This window comes from Phalacrocorax carbo, chromosome 11 (genome assembly GCF_963921805.1).
Source record: "Phalacrocorax carbo chromosome 11, bPhaCar2.1, whole genome shotgun sequence".
Lineage (NCBI taxonomy): Eukaryota > Metazoa > Chordata > Aves > Suliformes > Phalacrocoracidae > Phalacrocorax > Phalacrocorax carbo.
In genome coordinates this window covers 11,452,543-11,474,739 of record NC_087523.1, presented here as the reverse complement: position 1 = coordinate 11,474,739, position 22,197 = coordinate 11,452,543, and the positions used below count along the sequence as shown (strand labels likewise).

Genomic DNA, 22,197 nt, shown 5'->3' with positions numbered 1-22,197 from the left:
GTTCCCAGCCCCAGTTCCCAGCGCAGCCGGCTCGGCCTCGGGCCCTACGCCGTCCCGCGGGGGCCCGCTGGGGCTGCCCGGGCGGCGCGGGCAGCGTCGAGAGGGGGCCTGGCGTGCAGGTTCCGAGGCCGCGCCATGGCGTGCCCCGCGCCCTGAATACCCATTCTGTTTATGCAGGCGGCGGCGCTGGCATGCGTGGGCGGGGCGGTGGCTGAGGGGCCCCGAACCCTGGATGCGCGCCGCGTTATGCAGGCGGCGGGCAAGCGACGTCGCGTCGTGCGCGGGCGGGGCGGGGCGGGCTGCGGCAGCGGGCGGGGCGGGGCGGGCCGGGCGCGGCACCACCATGTCGGAGGCGGCGGTGGCGGACACCCGGCGCCTGAACGCCAAGCCGCAGGACCTGACCGACGCGTACGGGCCGCCCAGCAACTTCCTCGAGATCGACATCTTCAACCCGCAGACCGTGGGCATGGGCCGCGCCAGATACACCAGCTACGAGCTTCGGATGCGGGTGCGGCCCCCACGGGGCCTGCGGTCCCTGGGCGGGGGGGGTGGGGGTGTCTCTGTGTGTGTGCCAGGCCTCGGGGCCCGCCATGGGCTGCCGAGCGCCGGGGGGGCACGGGTGGGGCGGGGCTGCCCGGTGGCCGAGTGTACGGCCGGGGAGGGGGGGCAGCCCTTGGTGCGCGGTGCCGCGGCGGCCGGGGGAGCGCTGGGGTGGTCTCGCCGCTGCGGCCGAGCGCGGCCTGCGCGGTCGGGACGGGGAGCGGCGGTGTGTGCCCGGAGAGCCCGGCCCGGGCGGCCCCCTGCGGCTCGGGCGTAGCTCCTGGGGCTCGGGGGAGCCAGGCAGGGGCTGTGCTTGCCTGCGGCGGTGGGGGCTGAGGAGGTGAGCGCCGGCCCAGTGAGCGGGCAGTGCTAGGCTGGGGCTGGCAGCTTGCCTGCGGCTCTCCGGCGGGCCAGGGCTCAAGGTCAGAGCGTTCGCAGCTGGTGAATTTGCCGGGGTCCTTCGGCATCCAGCGAAGGCTGGTATGGACAAAGACGAGGAGGGTGCTGCCTCAGGCTCCTGTTCCTGTCCCCTCTCTAGAGCCCCAGGCCTGGCACTTGGGCACCGATGGGTGGTTGCTGAGCAGGGTGTGACTGCATGCAGCTGGTTATCTCAAGCAGGGGAGGAAAGCTAGCTAGCAGTGTCTTGGGCGCTGATCACAGTGCAGTCTAGCTATCACTTCTGAGTCAGCTTGATCACTTTACAAAGAGCCCGTGATCCAGCTATGCCCGTGTGCATAGCAGGCTGAGGACTTCTTGCAGGGTTCTGTTCACTGGGCCTTAACCAAGCCTAATTGGGGACCTCTTCACAGTTCTGTATCTTATAGCTGAAGCAAGTAAAATTGAGCTTCCCCTGAAACAAGCTACTTCAGCATATGTTACGGTGCTGGCATTGACTTCTGTTCGTAGCATGATTTAACTGCTCAATCTCCACCCTCTTTCAGAAGAATTGGGTGTTTGCTTTTTCCTATTCTGATGCTTGGTTTCCATCAGCCTGCCAAAGGGTGCCTGGCAGGTGGCAGTGAGAACCTCTTAGTCCCACTGAAACTAGCTCTTGTGGAGATGCTTTGAAAGCAGCTGGTTTTATTTTGCAGACCTCAGAAGAATATAGTTAAACACGTAGCAGCAATACCTGTGTTCACCTGGGTGCTGCTTGTCAGAAGGTTTTGCTGCCTCAGTTCCTTGAATGTTTCAGGCTGTGTTAGTAGGGTAATGGTGAAGTTAAAGTAGCTGTCAGTCTTTAGGCTCTAGTGGTGGGGGAGAAGAGTGGGGAATTGCTGCACATTCCTCCAGTGACACAAGCCAGAAATGAAAAAGCTGCTCGCCTCTTAGGGTAGGCGATCTGTTCTGAGAGAAGATTGTAGCAAGAGGCTTGGCCTTGAACAGTTGCTGGGACAAGATTTCCTCCCTTACTTCTTTTATGGAAATGCCAGTGTCGGGTCAGAGGTTCTTTTGCTCTGCAGGCTGCTCTGAAGCTCTCTTGTAGATCACTTCAAAATGGAGTGAACTCGGGGAAAAAAAGAAAAAGAGTCAGCCTTCTCTTGTGTTGTGAGCCCTGGTTCCAGCGCATGCCCCTGGGAGGGGGTGTGTTCCTGAAATAGTCACTTGAGGGGGAGGGAATGGCTGGCTCTGAGTAGCCTGGCAAGTGCTTGCTTGATTCTGAAGGGCTTCGTTTCTAGTGCTCTGTCCTGAATAAAGAAGCTGAGTGTTCTTGTGATGCCTCCTTCTCAACGAGCTTGGTTTTCTAAACACAGCTTCAGGTTTCAATTATGTGTTGAAACACTATCTGGCTTCCAAAGCAACCTGCAGATTAACTACTTCTCTTTGTTACAGACAAACCTCCCAATCTTCAAATTGAAGGAGTCATGTGTGAGGAGACGATACAGTGACTTTGAATGGCTGAAGAATGAGCTGGAACGAGACAGTAAGGTGAGGCCTGTCTCAGACCTCCCTATTCCTGAAACCAGGACATATGGGAAGAGTTATAGTGATAATCTTGAGCTGCTGAGAAGAGAGGCTGTGGTGGTAGGCAGCTGTTGGGGTTGATCCATGTAATGGGGCTGGAGATCAGTGTCAAACAGCAAAGAATGTCTGCCTGCAGGTGGCCATTCTGCTGACAGGATGATTCTGTGCTTTCAGATTGTAGTGCCACCGCTGCCTGGAAAAGCTTTGAAACGACAGCTTCCCTTCCGAGGAGACGAAGGCATCTTTGAGGAGTCCTTCATTGAGGAGCGAAGACAAGGACTAGAACAGTTTATTAACAAGTAAGCTTGATGTCTTGGTTTTGCTGCGTGCTGCCTTCCCGGCTACTGCTGGTAGAAGAGGGCTGTGCCTTGACTGGGAAGGAGTCTTGATCTGCTGCACAATGGTGCCTGCAGCTGGGTAATGAAACCGTGGTTCTGAAGCAAGTCCTGCCTTGAGGGTGGGTTCTGCTCAGCTCTCCCTTCTGAGAGTGAAGCAAATATTAGCAGAATAGCTGTGCTGCAGAGACCCACCGCCAGGGTAGCATTGGTTCAGGATGCTCATGCCCTGCTGCGAGACATGGTGTGGGAGGGAACACCCTGTGCTCAAGCACCTCTTGCTGGCTCTGTTGCACACCAATCCGGTGACCTTGGCCTGAGCCCAGTGTGGGTGTGCTTGGAGCTGCCTACCTGTTAGCGAGGACGTCTGCCTTACTCGCTGCCTACAGAGAGCAGAGGTTGGGAGTCTTGGTGGCGGCTGTGCTAACCTCCACATACGATTTTCTTCCAGAATTGCTGGACACCCACTGGCACAGAACGAGCGCTGCTTACATATGTTCCTGCAAGAGGAGACTATTGATAGGAATTACGTCCCTGGGAAAGTGCGCCAGTAGGAGCACCTGGCACTGTCTTCCTCCATTCCACCCTCCCTCCTGCAAAAATGACATTTATTTTTACACTAAATCTGTCTTCTCTGAACCAGCTTTTCCTCTCTTGAACCTTCCAGTTTGTTCAGTATTTTCCTCTTTTGTAACCGGCAGCAGCTTGTTCTACTGGGCTGTGGTCTTGGCCTAAAGGTGTGAAGATTTATGCGAGTGTGTTGTCCCACACCTAGGGGCAGATGGGAATAGGTGTGGAGCAGGAACTTGCTTATGGCGTTACGGTGTAGGAGCTGCCTCTCTCCCTGTACAGGAAGGTATGAGACGACCTTCGCTCCCCTGTCTGTGCAGCCCCAAGCATCTCTGCAGGAGTCTCAGAAGAATAGCAGTTGTCATGTTGGTCAGTGACCGCATCAGGTATTAGAGTTCTAGTAAGGCTTATCCAAAACAGTGAGTAGGTGCCTGGGTGTGTTGGTCTCTTGTCCGCCCCATTCACCCTGCATGAAACCCCCATTTTTCACTGTCAGGAAGTGCTGAGACCCAAGACCTGCTCTAACCCTGCTCTCAGCCTCCTGCATTACAGACCCGTTTGGTGTATTAGTGTTAATCCCCCTTCTTTCTAAATGTGCTGCTGGCAGCTCGAGGGGTTTCCATGATGTGAGCTCTCATGGTACTCTGCGTGGGCAGTTTGGCATGTGGAAGCTGGGATAGCCTGGGCTGTAGCAGTGTCTGCTGTGATGCCTTGGCCCAGGGTTTAAAAAAACGCCACAGCTTGCTCTGCCATGGGCTGGTGTGGTGGTGTTTCCAGCAGCACTCTGCTCAGCTGAGCCATGGTGACCTTATCCTGTGCCCCAGCTGCAGAGGGGAGGAGATGGGTCTGGCTGAGGAGGAGCAGGAGAGGGCTGGTGGGGACTGTGGTAATTTGTGGCTGTGATGGCTGCCACAGGAGGAGCCCAGCAGTGGGGCCTGGGGTGAGGCCACCCCTCCAGAAAGGGACAGCAGGAAATGGTTGGTCAGTCCTGGGTTAGGTATTTGCTTATGAAGCAGAAGAAGTAACAATGGCTTTTTGCGTGTTATTCCCTGTTCTGCAGTGAGCTAGGCAGTTACTTGTGTGGAAGTGAAGACATGAGGCTGGTCAGGGAAGTGTTCAGAGCTTGAGGGGGCCATGAGGCTGTGCCTTGCTGCAGCAGAACTGTCCTTTGGAGCTCCTCCACCGGCCACAGCTGCAGTGACCGAGGTTGGGCCTCAGCTCAGGGGCTCCTCTGGCCAAGGCTGGCTGGTTTATAAGTGTTTGGTCACTCTGAGGTGGCACAGTTCAGCCTTTCTCAGGGCACAGGCCTGCAGTAACTGCCCTCCTGTTCCTGCCGAGCACATCCCCCGAGGCCTCCCTAATTTCTCCTGGGTTTTCTCGTGAGGAACTGGTGCTGCTGGGTGAGAGGCAGCTCTCAGGGAAGACGAGAAGTTGCTGAAACCGGGGGGGAAACTGCTCTGGGGGCCGGCTTGGCCCGGGAAGGGCTGTGGGGCAGTTTGGAGTCTGGTGCTGGTGGAGGCGGCCGTGCCTGCAGTGGGGCTCAGCCCCTGTCCCGCCACCGCTGCCGGCCCCTGCTCGGGGTGGCCCCTTCCTTCTGCCTGGCCTGCCGCGGGGCTGCCATCGACCCAGCTGTCTCCACTCTATCCAGTGTAACGTCCCGGTTCCGTTCGCATTAAACCACTGTGAAGCCAAGTCTCTGCCTTGTCCTGGGGGCTGCGGGGGGGGGGGGGGGGGGGGGGGGCGTGCGGCTGCCGCGGCGGCAGAGAGCGCTGGGGCGGGAGGGGTGCGGGCGGGCCTCCCCGGCGGCAGGGGGCGCTGGGGCGGGAGGGGTGCGGGCGGGCCTCCCCGGCGGCAGGGGGCGCTGGGGCGGGAGGGGTGCGGGCGGGCCTCCCCGGCGGCAGGGGGCGCGGCGCGGGGGCGGGCGGGCCTCCCCGGCGGCAGGGGGCGCGGCGCGGGGGCGGGCGGGCCTCCCCGGCGGCAGGGGGCGCGGCGCGGCGCGGGGGCGGGCGGGCCTCCCCGGCGGCAGGGGGCGCGGCGCGGGGGCGGGCGGGCCTCCCCGGCGGCAGTGGGCGCGGCGCAGCGACGGCAGGGTGGTGTCGGCGCGGAGGATGAGGCGGTGGGAGCGGCCGCTGGCGGGCTCCGGCTCGCCGGACTGCCCCGACCTGCTGCGGCATGTAGGCGGCCCACGCTCGCCGCTCTCCCCGCTCTACCTCAGCTTCTTCGAGGAGGAGTGCCGCGCCATCGCCACCCGCCTGCGCCTCGGCGCCGCCGCTGCGGCGGAGCTCTCGCCGGGCCCGCGGGAAGGCAGCGCCCTGTGGCCCGATGCTGCCGGGCCCGTCACCTCCACGCCGCTGCAGGACTCGGTCCCCCTCGGGGAGGGGGACCCGGGCAGCGCCGTGCCCGCCGCCCGCCCGAGCACGGCTGGCTGTGAGGAGGCCGCCGCCGCTCCGGGCCCGACCCGCGGGGAGCCCGGGTGCCTCCCGCGGCCCGCTGCCGACCGTTGCCCCGGCGCAGCGCGGCCCAGCTCCCGCCTCGCCCGCCCACAGCCCGTGTCCCGTAAGGCAGCATGGCGCGGTGCCGGACAGTCCCCCTACGGCGGACCGGGCCCCTCGGGCCGCCCCCGCACCCCTGCCCGGTCCCCGGGCTGCGGCGGCGGCAGGCTCTGCCTCTCCCGGGTACGGGCCTCTCTGGGTCTGGAGCTCCCCAAGGCCGGCAAGGGGCTCGGTGCTCCGGGATCGAGGCTCCCCCAGCCCCGAGGTGAGCCGGGTCACAGGAGAGAGCTCCCGCACAGTGGCCACTTCCCTGGGGCTGCAAAACCTTCTGTCTTCCTCAGGCACCAACCTGAAGCCGATGCCGGCCGCCAAGTCCAGGCTTCAGCATCCCAGCGGGGCTCTGCAGCTGGCACAACCTTCCGCCGTTCCCAAACCCGGCCCCCGGGACACAGAGATGGAAAGTAATTCTGCGCCTGCCAGCTGCCTCATGCGAAGTGGGGAAGGCTGGGGGGACTGATGCAGTAGCTAGAAGGGAGAAGGGGGAAGGCCTGGCTGCGGCATGGGACAGGGACAGAGTGTGGGAAGTGGGGAGTCCCTGGAAGCACAGGTAGGAGCCCAGGAAATGCTCTCGTGCCCCAAGTGCTGTATTAATTAGCGCTTCCACCAATGTGGGCTAGCAGCCTGTTGGCTTGGAGCCCTCACCCCATGGTCTTACGGGGTTGAGGGGCTGCTGGTGCCCACAGGCCTGGGACAGGCACCCTGGCTGAACCCTGGGCTGCCTTAGGAGGGGTGTGGTATAGCTGTTCTGGAGTGGCAGCCTCTGTGCCTAATGTTTGTCAACTACAGCCACTGTTAAGGTTGGGGGTCGCAGACAGCCCTCCTGGAGGCTCTCTACAGCGATTCCTACCCTGGCTTCTCGCTCCCGACTGCGGCCGATGGGAAAAGTGTCTTCCCCCAAGCGCTTTTGTGTCGGTAAGGGTGAATCTGGGCAGAAGCCCTGGAGGCTCTGGTGTGGTGGGAGGGGGTTGCTGCTGCCCTGGGGAGAACATTCAGGACTTGGTTGCAGAGTGAAGGCTGGTCCTGGGGAAAGGACAGGAGGGGGCAGCGGGTGCTTGGGCTCAGAGGAGGGGAAGTGAAACGCAGAGCAGTAAGGCTAGGCAAACTCCCTTTCCCTGGAGAGATACCTGGCAAAAAAGCCTGAACAAACTGGTGCTATAACTCATCTGTGGGACAGAGTAGTCCTGCTCACTGCATGTTGCCGCCAGGGTACTCTCTGAGCAGAGTTTGATGCTCTTTGCTTTCATTTCCTGGACCCCACTTCAGGATCAACTACACAGGAGCTGATATGCAATATAACCCAAGAGCTGAAGGAAAACGGTGAGAGCAAAGAAGAGCTGGTTGCAGCAGGGACTGTCTTGGGAGCAGGTGAGCAGCATGGAGCCATGGTCCCATGCAGGAGCGCTTGCTCCCCGGTAGCAAGGAGCCCCTCTGGAGCTTTCCTGGCTCCTCACTGCCAAAGACCTGGTGAAAACTAAGTGTCCTGTGAGTGTAACGCAGTGAGGAGAGTTCACATTTCTGCGTTGGGCTCTGGTGGATTCTCACATTGTGTCAGGATGACCATGGACAAACATGTGCAGCTACCTAGGGCAGCTGGCAGCTGCTTGTTTGGTAGTGCTGTTTCCCAGTAGGGTCCTCACTGAACAGGCGTGCCTGGTGGTGCTCCAGCCTGCACTGCAGGCAGGGTGCACAGCCTTCCCCAAGAACTGCAGGTGGGCAGCCTGCAGTCCTGGGCCCTGCAGGGGTAGAGGAAGCAAGGAGGCCATCCCCACTCTGCTGAGACAGCCCTGCCCTGCTGTGCCCTGCCGTGCCCTGCCCAGGGCAGCTGTCTGCCCTCCCTGTGCGAGCAGACTCCAAGCAGGAGCCCAGAGCTGCTGGGAGCTAGACCATGCAGGAGCACCTTTTCCCAGCAGTACTGGTACAGGCCAGGCCAGCAGCAGCCATTGGGCTGGAAGGGCTTGGCTCTCTTGGGACAGGTTCTGCCCCTGGTTTGGAGCAGCTCTGGGGCCTGGTTGAAGTGGGGCCAGGGATGGCAGTTAGGTTTTCTAGTACTGTAGAGTAAGAGGTGGCACTTCTCTTCACAGGTAAGGTTGACCAGACATGGGTGTGTGTGGGGTCCTCTTTTTCCAGCAAGTTGGTGGCTAGCCCGACTCGAAGGTGTGGGGATGCAGTCCCTGCTGAGCAGGTAAGAGCCTTTTGTGTCCTGGAACCACGGACACACGGACGGTTCAGCTGGTGGCTTGGGCTAGCTGTGCCAGCAGGGGGAGATGATGGGACCCGGGGCCTCCAATTTCTGGGCTGGCACCTGAGCTGTTTTAGCCTTTCCCTGGGGTTTACACAAAACCTTGTGCGTTTGCTGCGTGGCTTTACCACTTCTCTGGTGCTCAGGGGACTGCAGGCTTCTGTCCAGTTAATTTTTTTAAGGGGCTTTTGAAAGATGCTCACCCCTGTGGCTTGTGGTGTCACTTTTATACCTCCTGACATGTTGGACTTGTCCCCAGGATGGGGTGAGCAGAGCTTGCAGCAGGATAAGGCTCCAAGATGTGAAGTTTCCTGCAAGATATGTTTGTGCATTTGCCAGTGGTTTTAGGGCTCTTCGCTATGTGGCTGTATCCTGTCAAAGGGATCCCTGTGACCCACAGGCACTGGCAGTTGCTCACTAAGTGAACAGTGGCTCCTTTGCCAAGGCACGCTGCTGCGATGACCACACCCTGTTAGTGGTCCAGCAGGTACTCAGCTTGGGCTGCGCTACAACAGCGCCAGGCTCCTGAAACGGGTGAATGTCAAAACAGGGCCCTGCTCCAACATGCTAAGGGGGGTGAGCAGAACTCCCCGAGCCCAGGAACCACTGGTGTGTGTGCGTTGCCTGCAGAGATGCTCCTCCATGGGCAGGGCTGTGCTGGGGCTGGACTGTGGGTCACTGTGTGGGGGTGACCACTCCCTGCATCACATTTACACCCTGCCCTTGCCAGTCTGCAGGTGATCAGCTGTCCCAGGAGCTGAAGCGTGTAAAGAAAGAGCTGGAGCGAGTGAAGAGTGAGCTTGGTATGTGGGGCTGGCTGTTCTGGGGGTTATGGGATACCTGCAATCCAGACAACACCCCCAGCACTTGTATCTGGAGCCCAGGGCCTGCAGCTCTGTGGGGATGGGGCTGGCTTCTTGTTCAGGGGTAGAGCAGATCCCAGCTGCCACTCCAGAGAGACTGGGGGTGAGGTGTTCAGGGCAGGCTGAGCACACACCTACTTGCCTCCTGCCTGCAGCTGACAAGACTGCCCAGTGTGAAGCCTATTGCCAGACAATCTCCTCCTTGCAGGCTCAGCTCAGAGCAGCAGGTACGTTCCCTCACTGGGGTGAACCCTCACCCCTTGGCAGGCTGCAGGGATGCTCTGCTGATCCCTTGCCAGTGTAGCTGAGAGCTACCGGGTGGAAGGGACCCAGCTTGTAGCCTTCCCCATGGGGCAGGTGCTGAGTTCTGGGAGCAGCAGTGCTTTGATACTACTGTTGGTCCCAGGAATCTGTCCGGAAGATGCAGTAATGGAGGAGATTGGTGACTCAGGGAGTGACTGACACGGGGACAGACTCACAACAGTCACTCCTCTGGCTGCCTGAGCCACTGGGCTAGTGATATTTGTGAAGCTCTTGAATGAATGATTTTTTTTTAACTCCTTGTATTTAAAATAAAGGTGTCTTTTCCCAGTGATGCTTGCTGTCTGCTGGGGTAGGGCCAGTGCCCAGTGCAACCTGCTGTTTTTCAAAGGGCTGGGCAGAAACGGCAGGTCTGTGTCCAGCTGTGGCTGGTTCTGCTCAGCCAGGGACTTGAGGTCTGCTGTGTGGAGGAGGTGGGTGTGGGTGGATGGAGGCACAGCATGGCTCTGGGAAAGCCTTTCTGGACAAACCTGGTGCTTCCAGGTGGGATGCTTGGATACGTGGTGGTGGGAGGCAGCTGTACAGGCAGGTTTCTGCCTTAAACTATCTTCATGCTGGAGGTGGGAAGAGCCAGTGCTGGCTGATGGCATGTTGGGCTTCTGCAGCCATTACCTGCTACTTACCATTTTATTAGCTGGTGACTTGTGTCAGTGTCTGGGGGCAGGTGGTGGGGAAGCAGTGCTTGGGACAGAGTCCCTCACTGTTCCTGCTTGCCAGTGCAGGAAGCCCTGCCCTGCCGCCTTCTCTTTATGGTAAGTTGATGCAGGCACCTTGTTGCGCTGCCTTACATCTGGGTGAGGCCCTGGAGAGTCCTGCTCTCTGGTGCTGGCAGCACCCCAAGGCTGGGTCGGGAAAGCTGGCCTCTCCCACTCCCCTGTTATCTCCTGCTGGTGTTCCTGGCTGCCCTGGAGTGCTGCGGGCAGCCCGCACCCCTTCCTGAGGCAGTTGCCCTTGATCGAGCACAGGGGTGGCTGCACAGGGATGCTCCATCTGCTGTGTCCCACTGCTGCTTGGCACTAGGTCGATGAGGTGAGCAGCTCCGGTGCTGGCACGATCCACAGCAGAGCACCCTAGCGCAGTGTTTGGCAGGGGTTCCCTGTATATGTGTGTTGAAGATAGGAACCAACTTGGAAAGGTGCCCTGCTAGATTTGTATTTGTTGTTTGTAAACAGAGAGGGGCTTATGGGTGAGGTGGTGATTGGTGGCTGTCTCAGTCACAGTGGCCACAAAGTAGTTGAGTTTCAAATCTTTGGCAACAGGAGAAAAAAATACCAGCAAAACTTTGACCCTGGGTATGGGGAGAGCAGACTTCAGGCTGTTGAAGGAACTAGTTAGTAAGGTCCCCTGGGAATCTGCTTTTGAAGGTATTGGGGTCCATGAATGCTGGTCACTTTTTAAGAGCCATCTCTTAAGAGCACGGGAGCAGGCAATTCCAAAGTGTCAGAAGTGGGGCAGAAGACCGGCTTGATTGAACAGGGATCTTCTTCTAGAACTTAGGTGGAAAAGGCAAGTGTATGGACGCTGGAAGCAAGGACAGGCAACACAGGAGGACTACAGAGATGCTGTTTGCCATTGTAGGGAGAAAATTAGTGTGGCCAAGGCTCAAGCTGACCAGCACTCTGAAGTACAACAAAAAGGGCCATTTAAACTATGTTAATACCAAAAGGAGAATCCGAGGCAACACTGCTCCATCGCTTGATGAGGTTGGTCACCTCACAAGTATGGATGTAGACAAAGCAGAGACATTTAATGCCTTCTTTGCCTCTTGTCTTCAACACCAGTGTTGGACCCTGGGACTCCCAGAGCCCTGTGTGGATGACCATGGCTGGGGGTATGATAAACTACCAGCCAACCCTGAACTTGTTCGTGACTTGCTGCTCTAGCTGGATGTGCATAAATCTATGGGGCCTGATGGGATTCATTCCAGGGTATTGAAGGAGCTGGTCAATGTTATCGTGGGATCTCTCTCTATTATTTTTCATTGGTCCTGGGAGTCTGGAGAGGTCCCAGTCGACTAGAAGCTGGCAAATGTCCCAGTTTTTGAGAAGGTTAAGAAGGAAGACCCTGGAATTACAGGCCTGTCAGTCTCACTTCAGTGCCTAATTAAAATTATGGAGGAGGTTATTCTGGGAGTTACTGAAAAACACTTGAGAGAACAACGCAGTCATTGGTCATAGCCAGTACGGGTTTACGAGGGGGAAGTCTGGCTTAACCAACTTAATTTCCTCTTATGACAAGGTTACCCATGTAGTTGACCAAGAGAAGCCAGTAGATGTGGTGTTTTTTGATTTTAGCAAAGCTTTTGATACTGTCTCTCACAGTATGCAGGGTAAACTGTCCAGCACACCACTGGACAAGTCCATAATACATTGGGTGAGCAAATGGCTGACAAATTGGTCTCAAAGAGTTATAGTAGATGGGGTTACATCAGGCTGGCAGTCAGTTACCAGTGGGGCTCCCCAGGGCTCAATTTTAGGGCCAGTACTCTTTAATGTTTTTATAAATGATCTGGATGCAAGAATGGAATGTACATTAAGTAAGTTTGGTGACGATACTAAACTAGAAGGAGCTGTGGACTCCTTTGAAAGTGGAGAGACCTTGCAGAGAGATCTGGGTAGACTAGAGAGCTGAGCAATCACCAACTGTGTGAAATTTAACAAAAGCAAGAGCTGGATTCTCCACCTGGAACAGGGTAATCCTGGTTATATGTACAAACTGGGGGACAAGATGCTGGAGAGCAGCACCACAGAAAGAGCTCTGGTGGTTTGGGTTGATGGCAAGTTGAATATGAGTCAACAGTGTGCCCTGGCAGCCAAGAGGGCCAACTGTGTCCTGGGGTGCATCAAGCACAGCATAGCTAGGTGGTTGAGGGAGGTGATTGTCCTGCTCTGCACCGCACTGGTGTGGCCCCATCTCAATTGCTGTGTGCGGGTTTGGGCGCTTCACTATAAGAAGGCCATCAAACCATTAGAGTGTGTCCGGAGGAGGGCGACCAAGATGGTGAAAGGCAAGACTTATGAGGAGAGGTGAAGGTCACTTGATTTGTTCAGCTTGGAGAAGAGAAGGCTGAAGGGTGACCTCATGGTAGTTGACACTTTCCTCAAGGTGGGCAGCAGAGGGGGAGCTGATGATCTCCTCTCTCTGGTGACCAGTGACAGGACACGAGGAAATGGAATGCAGCTGTGTCAGGGGAAGTTCAGAGTGGACATTAGGAAAAGGTTCTTCACTGAGAAGGTGGTTGGTCACTGGAACAGGCTCCCCAGGAAAGTGGTCACAGCACCAGGCCTGTCGGAGTTCAAGGAGTGTCTGAATGACGCTCTTAGGCATATGGTTTAGCTTTTGGTAGTCCTGTGAGGTGTAAGGATTTGGACTCTGATCCTTATGGGACCCTTCCGACTGGAGATATTCTATGATTCTATGTTCCAGTTGTGGAAGGTGACGGGGCCCCGAGGGCTGATTCAGATTTACTTCTGCAGGGCTTTTGGCCCCCTTTCCAGGCTGGAGCCACCTCCCACCCTCCCTGGCACTGGCTGCGTGCACCCTTTCGCTGTCTGCCTTCCAGCCGCTCCTGTTGGGACATGTGCTTGGCTTGTTCCATGCCTCCACCTGCTCCCGGCCCTTGCCCTGAGCCGCTGGATCAGGGCCTTGAAGGGGGGTGGAGTACAGAGGGTGGTAGACTGGGAGGTGAGGATGGGACACTGGGAAGATGGATGTGGAGCTGCGTGTGGGGTCTGGGTGCTGGAGCTGTATTCGGTGCCCCAGTGCTGCTCCCTGCCTGAAACTGCCTCCTGACAGCTGCTGTTGCAAGAGGGTTTCTGGGAGTAGGCGAGTCTTAGTGTCATCCCCCCCTCACCACTCTGGGTACCCAGCCTCTGCGTGGCCGGGCTGCGGCATAGCCCACGGAGCCCTGCTGTGCCCGTGGCGCTGCCAGTCCTGTCCAAGAGCACCCTCAGCGATGGTGCTGCCTGCAGTGCCTCGGGCAGCAGGGCTTTGGCCCAGCGGGGTCCTTGCCAAAGCCCTGAAGCAGCCAAGAAGGAGCAGGAAGTGCTGATGGCAAGGCTGTGGGGGATTTCTGTATCTTGAGGTCGCTTCCTTCCTGGTGGGGAGGGGAACGGGCGTTGCCGAGCCGCGGTTCATTCATCCGTAAGGGCTCAGAGTGGGAGGAGAGACTGCGTCATCTGCCTGGAAGCTGCGCTCACGGAGTGCTCCGTTACTGTTTCCATCACCTTGAGCTCATTTTGCCGATTGAGCGCAGCCGTTTTGTCTCTCCGGCCCTGGTGTGTGCACCGCCGGGTGAGGCGGGGTGGGCAGGCACCCAGCGCCGGGCCTGTAGCACCCTGCCCCTCCTGCCTGCCCTGCTGTGAACAGCTGGAACAGCTCGGCAGCAGCGCTGAGGCAGGGCCTTGCCCGCGATGCCAGGGAGGGGCTGGCGCACCTCCATCGCTGCCTTTTTGAATGGGTGCTCACGACAGGCATCGGGACTGCGTCTGGAGCAGGTTTCTGGGCGGCTGGTCCCAGCCCGCGTGTTGGAGAAAGGGTGCTGGCTCCCGCCTCGCTCCTGGCTGCCGGCCCGAGTGCCAAACAGTTCTCCCGCGACTGGTGTTTCCCATCACTTAGAGCTGCCTGTTGCTCCCGCAGCCGAGTCGAGCGGAGCGGCGAGGGGGCTGGCTGGGACTCGCTCCCTGCCGAGCACACGGGGGTCGGGGCTGAGCTCCGGCCGCGCTCCCTGGGGCAGGGCTGGCCTCCCCACTTCGCCCCAGCCCTCGCCTCGCTCCTAGCCCGGCGGGGCAGGGCCGGGGCAGGCTCTGCCCCCTCTGGTACGTCTGGGCTTTGGGGACCCCCAGCCTCCCCCTCCGTAGCCTTTCCCGGGGGAGCACGGCTCTGCCGCCGGCCGCACAGTCCCTTGCCCTGGGCTCGGCATTGCCGCGCTCCCGGCCCGGTGGCATTTATGACTTGAATTTATATTGTTTTTAAATCTGACCCGGGGCGGCAGGGCGCGGGGCACCGGGCACGGGTGGGACTGCGGGTGGACGGCCCTCCCGGCACCGGCCGCCGGGCTGGTCCCGCTCGCCTGTTGCTTCCCCTGGGGCGGCGGGGCTGGTTTGCGGGGAGCGGAGGGGGCGCCTGTTTCCGGGGTCGGCTCGGGGCGGCGCGCTCCGGCGGGCGGAGCTGGGTCGCCTTTCTACCCGCTCGGCGGCAGCGGCGGCAGTCTCGGGCGAGCGGAGCGGAGCGAAGCAGAGCTGAACGGGACCGCACCGGAGCGAGCCGAGCCGAGCCGAGCCGAACCCCGCCGCCGGTGAGTCGCGGCGGGCGCCGCCGCCGGGTCGGGCGGGCCCTGGCGCAGCCGGTGCCGCGCTTGCATCAGCCGCCGGCCCCACGTGGCGCGGGTGCGGGCAGCGGCCGGGACCTGCCGCGGCGCCCCGTCCCGGTCCCGCCGTCCGCGGGGCAGCGCCGAGCTCCTCGGCGGGACGAAGCGTGGCTGACAGCTCCGTGGGGCTGGAGATGCCCCCGCGGGGGCTGGCGGCCCCCGGCACCTACCCCGAGCCGCGGCGGGATTGGGCGGGTGGCGGGATGCGGCGGGAGGCTGCCGCCGGCGGGAGCTGTCGCCTGGCACGTTGCTTCTCCTCTCTCCCCGCCGGTAGCTCGGTGCGCGATCTCCATTTCGGGCGCCAGCGTGACAGCGGCTGCCTGCGAGGGGCGGCTCCGGCTGCGGGCTGAGCCTCCCCGGGGCCAGCCGACCGCCTGAGCAGCTTTCCCCAGGCCGGCTCTGACGGGTGCTCTGTGGGTCTGGGTGCTTAACGTGTAACTTTCACCAGGGCCCGCAGGCGGTAGGAAGGGGAGGCTGTCCTGCATCTTCCTGTTCGGTGTCGCTCGTGCTTTTTTCTCTGCGCTGCTCTCTGCAGTTTGCAGAGCTCACGTCGGGCATCAGAAATCCTTGGGGCAACTGAGCAGTGCTGGGCAAGACAGCCAGAGCTGTCCAGGCAGTGGCTGGGGAGGGTGCTACTGCTGGGCACTTGTTGTTCCCTTGAAACCTGGCCCAGAGGCTGCTCCAGGCTGGGATGATGCCTTGGGCCAAGGCCAAATGTGGCACATGCCAGCTCAGGAGGAGGATTTTCCAGAAACGGGCTGGTTTGCTGCTTATGGGGAAGCAGCTGAGCTGGTAGCTACCACTGCAACCATGGAAATCCCCTTCAGTGGAAAAGGGTTGCAAAGTTATCCTTGTGTGTACTTACAGTGATCCATGCAGTGTGGTTCTGCCGCAGGCACCTGGCTGGAGCTTGTTTCACTCCCAGTGAAGGGAGCAGCTGGTGCAGAGAAGGCACTGGTGCGCAGATGGTCCAGTGCTGAGCACAGGCTATCAGCCACGGCCGTGGGCATTGGGAGCCGCTTTTCTTGCAGCTCCTCTTACCCTGTGCTGGCTGTCTGCTCCACAGGGTGCTCATCTCCCAGAGCTTTCTGGGCATGGGTGGCTGCAGTGAGCAAGGGGAGTGGGGGTGTCGCATATTTAGGGTGACTGCAACCTGCAGAGCCTGTGGGCTGCTCGGCAAGTGATAGATGTGTGCCAGGAGCCTACGCTGTGTGTCTGGCCATGCATCCCTGCCGAGGGTGTAGTGCAGATGTTGGAAGCAAAGGAGGAACGACTGCATCCCAATGAGTCACCCCAACCTGCCAAATCCTCTGCTGGAGGAATGCTTTGTCTCCCTGCCATTGCTGCTGTGCACGCCCACACAGCAGGCCAGGGGGATGTGCCAGCAGTCAAGTTTGGGCTGAGGGATCTCCAGGCTGCCAAATCAGTGGGGAGTTGCTGGGAGACAGTGGGCAAGCTCTGGGACATGCTCAGGAACCCCGCGGTGGGGACCACACAGGGCTTGTGCGATGAGCCTGTTTCCCACCATGGACTTGCTGGGTTCATCCCTGGCTTGCTCTCTTGGTGCAGGGCTGCACAGGTGGGGTATACGCAGCCCCACAATGCCTTGGAGGGAGCCACCACAGTCTGCCCCACCAGTGTGGCCCGGGCTTGGTGCCAATGGGTCAGCTGGGAGCAGGCATAGCTTCTGTGGGCATCAGTACCTGCCTTGCTCCCCACAGTGTGAGCCTTGCTCCCTGCAGTGTGAGTCCTTCTGCTTGCGCGACACTGAGCATCACATTCCTACAGTCCCTTGTCTTGCAGGGGTTTTGAGCAGCTGAGCACCACCCACAAGAGGACAAGATGTTTGGGGAAAAAATGACCAGTGTTGGGAAGAAGCTGATCCGTCGGCGTGTGGTGGATCTGAGCTCCGAGGACACGCGTTTTGCTCGCTGCCTCTCCACGCTGGACCTTATAGCCCTGGGGGTGGGCAGCACGCTGGGGGCTGGCGTGTATGTGCTGGCTGGGGAGGTGGCCAAGGAGATGGCTGGTCCCTCAATTGTCCTCTGCTTCCTGGTGGCTGCTCTCTCGTCGGTACTGGCAGGACTCTGCTATGCAGAGTTTGGGGCCCGTGTCCCCAAAACTGGCTCTGCCTACCTCTACAGCTATGTGACTGTTGGCGAGATCTGGGCTTTCACAACAGGCTGGAACCTCATCCTCTCCTATGTCATAGGTATGGGGCCACGCAGGGTGCTGGCACGTGTGCTTGGGCTCCTGCCAGCACCTCACTGGCAGCATGGGAGGCTTGTGGGGGCAACATGTGGTGCTGCAGGAGTAGGGTGTGGGGTGGGATCAGCAGGGAGGTGGGTGCTGGGGTGGGCGTGGCTGGCACCGCCCTGCCCTGGGCTCAGACTGATGCAAAGATTTGCCATCGACCAAGGCACGGCCAGTGTGGCTCGAGCCTGGAGCGCAGCATTCGACAACATCATTGGCAACCACATCTCCACCTTCTTCATGAACAAGACCACACTGCACTTGCCAGGGGTGCTGGCTGAGCGCCCAGACTTCTTTGCCTTGGTCCTGATTGGGCTGCTCACTGGTGAGTGCATAGGAGCAGCTCTGTGGCACCGTGGGTGGTGGCATGGAAGCCTGGCAGGTCCCCACTCACCCCTTCCATCCCCACAGCACTGCTGGCCTTCGGTGTCAGTGAATCTGCCCTCGTGAACAACATCTTCACAGTGGTGAACCTGATGGTGCTGGTCTTCGTCATCATTGCTGGCTTCGTGAAGGGAGACATCAAGAACTGGCAGCTCTCAGAGGAGGACTACATCAACCGCTCACACCTGGAGCCTCTGGATGACACCAAGTGAGGAGAGCAACTGTGTCAGGCCAGGGTCCAGCACAGGGCTGGCACCGGCCCACTGTCCATGCACCCCACGGCAGCTGCTCTCCTTGATCCTTTCCAGGGAAAAAGCCTTTGGCTCCGGTGGGTTTGTCCCCTTTGGACTGGAAGGGATCCTGACCGGTGCTGCAACCTGTTTCTACGCCTTTGTGGGCTTTGACTGCATTGCCACCACAGGTACCGCCTTGGTCAAGGGCAGTGTGAGCGTTTCCCCAGCACAGGTGGTGGCTGGCAGGGACCCACCAGGGAGGATGATCCATGGCATGGGAAACAGCCTGTCCCACCGCTCCTGGGAGTTTTCCCCGTAGTGGCTCTGCCTCCAGCTGGGCCAGCACAAAAGGGCTCACAGCCTACCCTGCCACAAGAAAAGGGGCTCCCTGCGCCGCATGGTGAGAGCAGGGCTGCATGCCTGCGCAGGCAGGTCCCAGGGCAGCGGGGAGCCTTTCCGCTGCTGACTCAAGGCTGTGAGAGTGCTGGCTATTGTTAGTGCCTCCTGGTTATTTCCCAGCCTCAAGCAACATTTTTCTAAATGACTGAGTTCATGCAGAACCGCTGCTCTCTGGAGCGCAGGGAGCCCTCTTAATTTCCTCTCATTCCCCCAGGAATCTACTTAGTGGGTGGCTGGTACAGGCTGTTCTGCCTGACCTCCCTGCCTGTGCCTCTCCACCCCCAGGGGCTGCCCAGCACCTGCCTCCTTCCCTCCTACACCGGCTGCTGAGCCCCTTGCTGCAGAGTGTGGTGCAGTGGGAGAGCACACCTTTGCAAAGGCTGGGGGTGCCCACCTTTGCAAAGGCTGCGTTGCTGTGCCCACACATACAGAGGATCTGCATTCGGTGGGCTCTGTGGAGAGCAGGAACTGCTGGTGGGGTCATATGGCCAGATGGATGGGAGGGCTGCAAGCCCAGCTACTGGACAGCCACATGCCTGGAAGCCAGGGCTGCAGCCAGGCGCCTCTACTCTCGGCGGTGCTGAAGCCTCTGCCAGTGCAGCAGCACTGCTGGGGACCCCTCCTCTCCAATAGCCCCTGTCTGCTGCTGGCCAGCCCCATGCTATCATGGAAAGTCCCTGCTGTGGCTTGTCCCCTGGGGCCAGCTGCCCCATGCTGTGCTGCAGAGCAGGAACGGATGCTGCCTCTTGTCTCCACACAGGGGAGGAAGCCAGAAACCCACAGCGCTCGATCCCCATTGGCATCATTGTGTCCCTCCTCATCTGCTTCGTGGCTTATTTCGGGGTCTCCGCAGCCCTGACCCTAATGGTGCCCTACTTCCTCCTGAACAAGGACAGCCCCCTGCCTGAGGCTTTCAAGGAGGTGTCCTGGGAGCCAGCCCGCTACGCTGTTGCTGTCGGCTCACTCTGTGCCCTCTCCACCAGGTAGGACTGGCTCCATTCCTGACACCACCTGGCACAGCACAGGGAGCAGCACCACAGCATCCTGGCATGGGGCTGGTCCCGTCCCCGTCTGGGTGGTGGGTGTGGACAGCTTGCCTGGTATGCCCTGAGCCATCTCTCTCCATGGCAGCTTGCTGGGCTCTATGTTCCCCATGCCCCGTGTGATCTATGCCATGGCAGAGGATGGGCTGCTCTTCAAGTCCCTCTCCAGCATCAACAGCCACACAAAGACCCCTCTGTCAGCCACCATCACCTCAGGGCTTCTTGCAGGTAAGGCTCCTGGCTACCGCCTCATGCTCGGCCCCGTTGTGGTCTGGAGCCGTGCTGATGCTGCTTGTCCTCATTGCAGCGGTGATGGCCTTCCTGTTTGACCTGAAGGACCTCGTGGACCTCATGTCAATTGGCACACTGCTGGCCTACTCCCTGGTGGCAGTGTGCGTGCTCATCCTCCGGTGGGTGCCTCCCCTCAAGTAGCAGTGCCCAGGGTGATTGTGCCTTGCATCGAGCACGGGGCTTGTGGCCACAGCTTTTTCCCAGGGGGACACAGCCTGGGGAAGCATCAAGCCCCCAGGATGGAGGCTGCTCACAAGAACCTGTGCTGTGCCTCTGCGCACATCAGTAGGGTGGCCATCATGGGACCACTGCCAGAGCAGCATATGGGGCTGGAGGAGCAGGCGGGGTATGAGGGTGCTCCCCATTGTCCCTTCTGGGCTGGGAAGTTTCTCGGGCTCTGCTGCAGCCTGTCCCATCTGCTCAGGTACCAGTCCGGGCAGCTGAACTCCCCGAAAACCATGGAAATGCTGGAGCTGAATGGGAATGAGGAGGAGAGGGTGATCATGAACCCAACTGTCACCAGCGCAAGTGCCCAGCAGAAAGAGATGCTGACCCTGGCAATGCTCTTCAACCCACCTGCGGACACCCCCACCACGCTCTCAGGGCGCATTGTCTATATCTGCGTCTCAGTCATCGGTGAGTGAGCAGGAGTTGGCAGCTGATGTACCCTTCTGCCAGGGGCCGGAGTGTTTTGGCACGTCTCTGCAGAGCCAGGAAGGGATGGTGGGCACACTGGGCAGGCGAGAGGGGCCAGGCAGCACAGGCTGCCAGCTGCTGTTGGCATTGCCAGCAGGCACTGGACCTGCTCTGCCCTGAGAAGGGTGCCAAGTGCAGGGCATGGCTAAGGTTTGGGGCACATGGGGTCTGATGGAGGATGTGGGTGCTAAGCCAGACATGTGCTGGTGGTCACGGGAGCTCCCTGTGACAAGCCTGGACCAGGCTGGCCACCCAGTGAGGGTTGTTCCCTGGCCCCCCAAGAGTGCTCAGGCTCAGCCAGAGAGGTTTGATGCATCCATCAATGGCTCCATTGTGCAGCTAGAATCGGGTGCCTCAGCCAGGTCTGCTGGGTAAGTGTCAGAGCTGGGCTTGAGCCCAGCTGAGCTCAGGCTCCCCTCAGCTTGCTGGTCAGCAGGTTCCCCTGGCAAAGTGCTTTCCTGAGGCTTTGGGGTGTGTGTTGGAGACAGCATGTGCTGGACCCGTACCTGCCTGAGAGGAGTGGGTGCCTCAGCCCAGCCGCTGGTGAGGCTTGGGGTCCCAGGGAGGCCGCATGCCATGCAGCCCCCTGAGTGCCCCCTCCCTTGCAGCTGCACTGATCATGGTCATCTGCGTGGTCCTGACCCTCAAGGTGACGGCGCTGAAGGATGCCAATGTGGGCTGGATCACGGCCCTGGTGCTGCTTTTCGTGGCTTTGCTCATTCCCACCATTATCATTTGGAGGCAGCCCCAGAGCAACGCGCGGTTGAACTTCAAAGTGAGTGCAGCCCCCAGCAGCTCGGTGTCTGCACACCTGCGGACACCTGGCAGATCTGGGCCATTACAGGGTCTGCCATGGCTCACTGCCAGGCAGTCGTTGTCCAGGAAAGCTCTGGGTGCTCTCTGGGCTGTGGCGGGGGTGGGATCCCTCTGTGGCCAGGAGCATCCTTGAGCCTGGCCAGGTCCCTCAAGGCACAGCTGACATGGCACCTCTTGTCCCCCACAGGTACCTTTCCTCCCGCTCCTGCCAATCTTCAGCATCTTCATTAACGTCCTGCTGATGGTGCAGCTGAGTGGTGGCACCTGGGTGCGGTTTGCCATCTGGATGGGCGTAGGTAGGTGTCCTGTGGAGGCAAGCGCGGTGCCCACAGAGTCTCCCCTGGAGGGCTGTTTCACTGGCAGCTCGCCACTGTGCATTTCATTGCGGAAACTGTCCTGCAGGTTTTATGATTTACTTCGGCTATGGGATTCGGAACAGCGTGGAAGGGAAAAATGCAGAAGAACGCTGTGCCAGAGTAGAAAAGCCTCTGGGCCACCCTGGACTGGACCCCAGCCCCGGGGCTGCTGCGGTCTGAGGGACTGGGCACCATCACTCCGTGGACCTCTGCCAGTATTGCTGCTCGGGGACAAGATCATGATCTACACAGGATATTCATCTGCTCTCCCATGGGGAGCGAGTCCCAGAGTCAGGACTGCGGAGCCGGGTCGTGCGCTGCCTTTTCCCCTCACAGAGCAGAGGTTACAGAGATGAGTCCCCAGGCCGGGTGGGAGTGCTGATGGCCCAGGGCTGGTCTCTGCCATCCCCCAAAACCTGCCGAGGGGCAGTGACACCAGCACGGCCCTCCCGCTGTGGAAGCTGCTGTCAGAAATGCTGCTTTCCCAGAGCACAGGAGGTCCCACGTGATGGTGCAGCTGTATTCGTTTTGTCTGTCCATGTGGCTGTGGTCACAACCTCTTCTCTGTGCTTTCCAAGTGCTGTGCATGTACATGGCAACCATGGCTGGAGCTGTGGACAAAGCTTGGGGCACTTGTTCTGGTACTGCCAGTAGTGCAGTGCTTGCCGCCAGCATGGGGCTCAGCTGGCCAAAACACTCTCTGTGCCTGGGATTTGCATCCCGTGCTGAGCCCTTTGCTGCCCCAGCCATGCTGCTTGGTGTGAGCATCTAGTTCGGGTGTCTGGAAGATGCATAATGTAGCCGTACCAGTGTCCAACCTCGTATGCTTTTGCATAATTCGTGTTTTAATGTTGATTTTTATACCTACTAAACTAAATGTTTTTTAAGTGCTTGGCTCTGTTAGTCGTGCCGCAGCTCATGTTAATGCCCTGTGGTTGTGGACCCCTGGGCAGGACCCCACGTGCTACCGGTTCAC

At 59.7% G+C, this 22,197-nt stretch overlaps 2 protein-coding genes across 5 annotated transcripts; both read left to right on the top strand.

The window, feature by feature from the left end:
* The first annotated feature begins 311 nt into the window (after positions 1–311).
* Positions 312–3,481, top strand: SNX12 (sorting nexin 12). The gene is made up of 4 exons (XM_064463044.1): positions 312–508; positions 2,371–2,466; positions 2,677–2,801; positions 3,289–3,481. Exons 1-4 carry the CDS (start codon positions 344–346, stop codon positions 3,389–3,391), a joined length of 489 nt encoding a protein of 162 aa, XP_064319114.1. The 5' UTR covers positions 312–343; the 3' UTR covers positions 3,392–3,481.
* Positions 3,482–14,520: 11,039 nt separating this feature from the next.
* On the top strand, positions 14,521–22,108 carry SLC7A3 (solute carrier family 7 member 3). Of its 4 annotated transcripts, none has more exons than XM_064463038.1 (12): positions 14,521–14,678; positions 16,554–16,962; positions 17,170–17,328; positions 17,415–17,595; positions 17,696–17,808; positions 18,780–19,002; positions 19,151–19,290; positions 19,370–19,472; positions 19,778–19,989; positions 20,658–20,824; positions 21,053–21,161; positions 21,268–22,108. In XM_064463038.1, the coding sequence occupies exons 2-12, from the start codon at positions 16,593–16,595 to the stop codon at positions 21,399–21,401; spliced, it is 1,911 nt and encodes a 636-aa protein (XP_064319108.1). In that variant the 5' UTR covers positions 14,521–14,678; positions 16,554–16,592; the 3' UTR covers positions 21,402–22,108. The 4 variants fall into 4 exon arrangements, with proteins under 4 accessions (XP_064319108.1, XP_064319109.1, XP_064319112.1 ...); XM_064463039.1 differs by having other exon boundaries at positions 16,539–16,962; XM_064463041.1 differs by lacking the exon at positions 14,521–14,678 and adding an exon at positions 14,738–15,028.
* Positions 22,109–22,197: the final 89 nt, after the last annotated feature.